Genomic DNA, 5862 nt, shown 5'->3' with positions numbered 1-5862 from the left:
CCGCCCTTCCTCCTCCCCCGCCCTCCAGCCTGGGGCCTCCCCCGGGCGGGCGCTCTGGGAGGAGGAGTTCTTCCTTGGGCCTGGGTGGGGGAAGGAGGCGGGCGCTAGCTGCACGCGGGAGCTGGGAGCTGCGAGCAGTCTCTCGCGTGGGCAGGGGAGGGCGCACGCCGCTGAGCCTGGCTGCAAGGGCTGGGGGTGGGGGTACGGGGAAGAGGAGGGCAGTCCTCTCACACCCACCTACCCATCACATCGACTAGGATCCCGGGGGTGTCGCTGAGAGTGGGGACGTTTGCCCCCCTCCCCTCTGGGGGAGGGAGGACTAGGAACTCCCTCCACCGCTCTGCCCGCCTGAGTAGAGGCCGGTCTCTCTTCTAAAGGGTGAGGTGGCTCTGAACCCGGATCGCCCGGCCAGCGTGACCGAGGAGGCGGCTGGAGGTGGCTGGGCTGGACGGCTGGAGAATGAACGGAGAAGCAGACTGCCCCACAGACCTGGAAATGGCCGCCCCCAAAGGCCAAGGTAGGAGCCCCCATCCTTAGTCCTCTTGAACTTAAATCCTCTTTTCCCACATGGCTGTCTCCAGAGCCCACTCCCCTTCTGCAGGGTTTCTCCATTCTGCATTCTCTGAGTTGAGATAAGGGAAGGGTGTCTGTAAGAGTCAAGCCCCCTGTGAGGTTTGGCTCAGTCCGAATTATTAAGCCTTGTATTTTTCATATTCCCCCCTCCCCCTCACGTTAGAGGGATGGAAGGAGGCCCCTGCCTTCTGGGGTTCCCAGTCAGCCCGGGATGTGTCCACCCCCAGGAATGGGAGGAAGGCTGAGGAATGTGGAGGCAGGGGGAGAAGACAGGGGTTGGGAAGGATTTTCAGGGGTTTTATTACTAAGAGGACGCGTTTTTTGGTGAGGTACTTGGAGAGGGTGTGTGGATGGTTTGAGACCCTACACCCAGGGAGCTATTTTTATCACCAGCGCCTACCCCAACCAGTAGGGCTCCAGTGTGTGTGGGGGTGGGGGTAAGGTGGAGCTGAGCGTCTGGCAGGCTTGTGGGCCAGGGAGAGGGGAGAGGACGATGGGTTTAGGTGATCTGCCCCACAGAAGCCCAGGCCCAGGTTACCAGATGTCAATGCAAACGAGGAGCCCTTTTGACTCCGAGCCTTGGATAGCTGTTCTCCCAGCTCGCCCGCCCTCGAGGGTAGGCCTCACTGCAGCTGCATTTCGGTGGCTGGCCCAGACCCCTTTGATGCCCACACGGGAGTTAGGCTGAGAAGACAACTCAGAATTCGGGGGGAAGGGGGTTTCTCCGTGGAGCAGGGCCCTGAGCGCCTTTGCCCACCTTCCCGCCTGCCGTGCATTAAAGCTTTCTTTTATGGAAACAAAATTACCATTTCCAGTCAGTTTTTCTTACTTACCCCAAATTCTCCTTAGACCTTCCTTCAGAGGCCAAGAGGGAGGGGGGGGATGATGGAATACCCATTTCTCTAATGTTCGTTTCCAGCTGTGCTGCGAGAAACATTGCATTGGGTCTCCTCACTACCCACATCCCACCACTTAGGTTGTCTGCGGAGAATTTGGACTTGAACTTGGCGACACATTTGGAAATGTTTTCTCGCTTCCCTCCCCTCTCTGATAAGCTGTCTGTTTTCCCACAGGGCCCCAATCACAGTAGCTTCATTTCCTCCTTCCCTACAATAAATAGTACCTTGTGGCACTCAAGTCTGGCTTTCTAGGTATGACCCTGTCTGGATGGGCATCCCTGCCCTAATTCATATGGCCACAGTTTATCCTTAGGGTTAGGCCGTGTTTTGTCTGTCTTCAGGCGGGAAGTCACCAGGGACTAGGAAGCTCTGGGGAAGAAGAGTGGAGCACGTAGGGACTGGGGAATTGATGGGAGGGATAGCATGAGCCGTCATGATCACCTTTCTTACCCCTCTCCAGACCACTGGTCTCAGGAAGACATGCTGACTTTGCTAGAATGCATGAAGAACAACCTTCCATCCAATGACAGTTCCAAGTTCAAAACCACTGAGTCACATATGGACTGGGAAAAAGTAGCCTTTAAAGACTTTTCTGGAGACATGTGCAAGCTCAAATGGGTGGAAATTTCTAACGAGGTAACTGATTCCCCGCCCCCCTCCTGACACACAGGAGCACACATCTATAGGGACCCCTGCCTTAACTTTCCTGGTGTGGGAGATGAAACAGAAGTCTATAAACAGGAAGGCAAGAGACCAGGTGCATTTTGGGAGGAGGTACAGTCAACCACACTGGCCTAGAGTTCTCAGTTCTGCCAGTTTCTAGCTTTGTGGCCTTGGATACTTACCATCTTGGAGCTTCTGTTTCTTGAGCTCTTCTGGGGGTTGAAGGGGTGCTGGCATAGACAACCACATTGAGGTCAGGTGGTCACCTGGTTGCTGTCCTTTGGTGTGTCTGGCTGCCAGGGCCTCTGCAGGAGGCATGAGCCAGTGCCCGGGTGTCTGCCTTGATGTCAGGAGCCACCTGAGTTGTGACAGTTGGCCTCTCTGTCCCTCCTCTTTGGATAAGTTTAGTCTAATGGAAAGTAGAGGAAACCGGTCGGAAAATGGGCGTATGTTACCGGGTAGGGTCCCCTCTTCTGAACTCCCCCTTCCACTCACCTCCCTTTTCTTCCAGGTGAGAAAGTTCCGTACTTTGACAGAACTGATCCTCGATGCTCAGGAACACGTTAAAAATCCTTACAAAGGCAAAAAACTCAAGGTGAGTTTCCAGGAGGAGGAGCACAAGGGGCAGGAGAGGCAGGGTCCCCAGAATGGATGGTGTCTGACCTTCACTGTGTCCTTATCCCTCGTTCCAGAAACACCCAGACTTCCCAAAGAAGCCCCTGACCCCTTATTTCCGCTTCTTCATGGAAAAGAGGGCCAAATATGCTAAACTTCACCCTGAGATGAGCAACCTGGACCTGACCAAGATTCTGTCCAAGAAATACAAGGAACTACCCGAGAAGAAGAAGGTGGGGGGAGGGGGGCCAAAGTGGCTGGGAGGGAAAAGGCTGGGATACTTGGTATCAGGGATGTGGGTAGGTCAGCAGAGCAGAGTAGGGTCTTGGGCAGCCGCACCTGATCACCCACTTCCCGGCCCATACACCATCAATTACCGGCACTGTCACGGGTGTCACCCAGGCTAAGCTAGGTGCTGGGACCAGCCACAACCCACAGTGTTCTTTCACACAGCAGCTCTTCACCCTCTGACATGTCCTGACATGGTCTCGTTTGACGCTGGCAGTATCCTCATAAAGGCAACCCCAGGAACAGGTTATCCGGTTTTGTGAGCGAGGAACTGGGGTGCTGCAGGGTATCATGTCCCAGGTCACTGAAGTATGATGTTGGAGCAGGACTTGGGTTTAGTGCTCCAGACTCCCTGCCTCGTGCTCTTCTCATGGCCACATCCATGTGTTAGGTGGGTTTCCTTCCCATGCACACACGTTTGCCCAGGGATGCACATGGTCTCTGGTGGCCTCATGCTGTACCAGACCATTGGAGGCTGTCACCCTGGAGCAGAGGTTGCCCTAGCCTCCCAGGCAGAGAGAGATGGTCAAGTACAGTGAGATCACTAGTCCCTCAAAGAGAGAGGCAGCAAAGCACTGGAGGATCCTGCAGCGGGGACCTGAGTGAGATGGGCTAGGGAGAGAGGGGCCCAAGGAAGAGACGCTAGACGGCCAAGATGGAGCCGGAGAGGTGATGAGAGGCATCAGAGTTGTCTACAACCAGCTCTCAGGAGGTGGCACTGGCCAGTGCACTGGGAGTAGCCCTTTGCCTGGTTTGTGCACCCTGGCTGCAGGCTCTCATGCCCTTGGTTCTGGACTCCAAAAAGGAGCGAATTTGGCTGGATAAAACCAGCTGCCTTCAACTGCTGCCTGAGATGAGCAGGAGCCTGAATTGCTGGAGCTGTTGACCCTTTGATGGGGACATGGAAGAGCTAACTATACAGACGACACCCAGTCACTCATGGGATGGGAGGAAGAATCAGAGGGTCTGAGGACCAGGGAGGGACAGGAGAAACTGTGTGATAGAGCGGATAGTGTGCTGGCCGAGGGGCCGTGAGACTTGGACCTGTTCTGGCTCCCACTGAATTGCTGTGTGTGCCCTCGGTAAGTCACTTTACTTCTCCAGTCGTGGTCTTATCTGAGCCTGAGCCCGGTGGTGCCATCTGGCTCGAAAAGCCGCTGTTGTTGTGTGAGGAGGGCTGCGATTGGGGTCAAGCAGGCTGGGCTCTGCTCCCAGTTTTCTGGGGAGCCGGGGAAAGTGGGGCTTCCCACACCTGGTGTCTCTCTCTCCCGCGAGAGGCAGGGATTGGGCTCAAACACTGAGCCCCTGGCCCCGCCCAGTGCTAATGATTGTGAATCTAGGCAAGGGGGAGGGAGGGAGGTGAACACTGAATGGGAGCCATGACCGGAGGCAGATCAGGAAGGAAAAAGACATTGGGAAGGAAGCAGAGAGGAGTGTGGAGAAGTAGGGAAGGAGGACCAGGCTGATGGAAGGGGTGAAGGAGAAAATGGCAGGAGAAGGCGATGGCTGAGGATGGGAGGAGGATGGGATCAGGATTGTGAAGGGCAGCCAGGGATCCAGAGGTGATGGGAGGGGGCAAATTCAAGAGACACCTATTAGGATGGGACTGGCATTGCAAGAATTCACTCTGGGCTCCCTTCAACACACTCCTCCTGCCTTGGAAACAGGACTAACTGGTGGGCTAGCCCCGTGGTCGGCAAACTGGCTTGCGAGCCACATGCGGCTCTTTGGCCCCTTGAGTGTGGCTCTTCCTAAGCCTTAGGAGTACCCTAATTAAGTTAATAACAATGTACCTACCTATATAGTTTAAGTTAAAGAATTTGGCTCTCAAAAGAAATTTCAATCGTTGTCCTGTTGCTATTTGGCTCTGTTGACTAATGAGTTTGCCGACCACTGGGCTAGACAATATCCGTTGCCACAGACATGGGAGGAGGGAGTGATGGAGGCAAGTCCTACACCTGACAACTCATTGTGGGAGCTTTGAGGTGTTGGGGAAAGGTGGAGGGGTAGGTTTGGGGGAGTCCCAGCCCTGTCACTGTTTACTGTGTGACTGGGTGTCATAAACACGGAATAGGATGTGTTCTGGGAGACCCCTGTAAGCTCTCACTAAGGTGGGCTATTGTTGAGCCCTGCCCCCCCCTCCCCAAGGCAGGCCAGCATCCCCTGCCTGCCCATGCCATCCTCCGTTCATCCATGTCACAAACTGGGGGGCAAAATAGCTAGCCAGGAGGGCTCTGTGGCTTTTGTAGCTCAGGCCTTGGGTTGTGGATGACCCCGTCCCCTCCTCCCCCCAGATGAAGTATATTCAGGACTTCCAGAGGGAGAAACAGGAGTTCGAGCGAAACCTGGCCCGATTCAGGTAAGGCAGTGGAGCCCAGAGAAGGGCCACAGGGCACTGGGTGTGTCCGGATAGGGTGACACTGACCAGAGCCTCAAGCTTGCCATCCATGCGGCGTGGAAGATGGGTCCTGTGTAAACCCTCGTGGCTCATGCTCAAGGGCAGGGCCATCAGGCAGCCGCTGTCCCCTAGTCTCCAGTCAGTAGTCCTCGGGGCCTGGGCGGGCGGGCAGCTAGCTGGGTCTGCCCTGGCAGGAGCTCCCTCCAAAGTGCTGATTGTTGCTCCCCGCCCCTGGCTAGGGAGGATCACCCTGACCTAATCCAGAATGCCAAGAAGTCGGACATCCCCGAGAAGCCCAAAACCCCCCAGCAGCTGTGGTACACCCACGAGAAGAAAGTGTATCTCAAAGTTCGGCCAGATGTGAGTGTCCGGCCAAGGGGTGGGGGCCGAGGGCACATGGCGGCGGCCAGGGGGGGAGCCGCGCGC

At 55.9% G+C, this 5862-nt stretch overlaps 1 protein-coding gene across 2 annotated transcripts in view; it reads left to right on the top strand.

The window, feature by feature from the left end:
• Nucleotides 1-211: 211 nt before the first annotated feature.
• UBTF (upstream binding transcription factor, RNA polymerase I) overlaps nucleotides 212-5862 on the top strand; it is an 11074-nt gene continuing 5423 nt past the window's right edge. The window contains exons 1-6 of one of the 2 annotated variants that reach the window (XM_006776864.2): nucleotides 212-517; nucleotides 1933-2108; nucleotides 2647-2730; nucleotides 2828-2983; nucleotides 5333-5397; nucleotides 5676-5796. In XM_006776864.2, coding sequence (XP_006776927.1) covers nucleotides 460-517; nucleotides 1933-2108; nucleotides 2647-2730; nucleotides 2828-2983; nucleotides 5333-5397; nucleotides 5676-5796 — 660 coding nt within the window. In that variant the 5' untranslated portion in view covers nucleotides 212-459. The remainder of the gene's footprint in view (nucleotides 518-1932; nucleotides 2109-2646; nucleotides 2731-2827; nucleotides 2984-5332; nucleotides 5398-5675; nucleotides 5797-5862) is intronic. The other variant, XM_006776865.2, reaches the window with a different exon arrangement.

This window comes from Myotis davidii, unplaced genomic scaffold (genome assembly GCF_000327345.1).
Source record: "Myotis davidii unplaced genomic scaffold, ASM32734v1 scaffold109, whole genome shotgun sequence".
Lineage (NCBI taxonomy): Eukaryota > Metazoa > Chordata > Mammalia > Chiroptera > Vespertilionidae > Myotis > Myotis davidii.
This window is presented reverse-complemented; position numbering and strand designations above follow the sequence as displayed.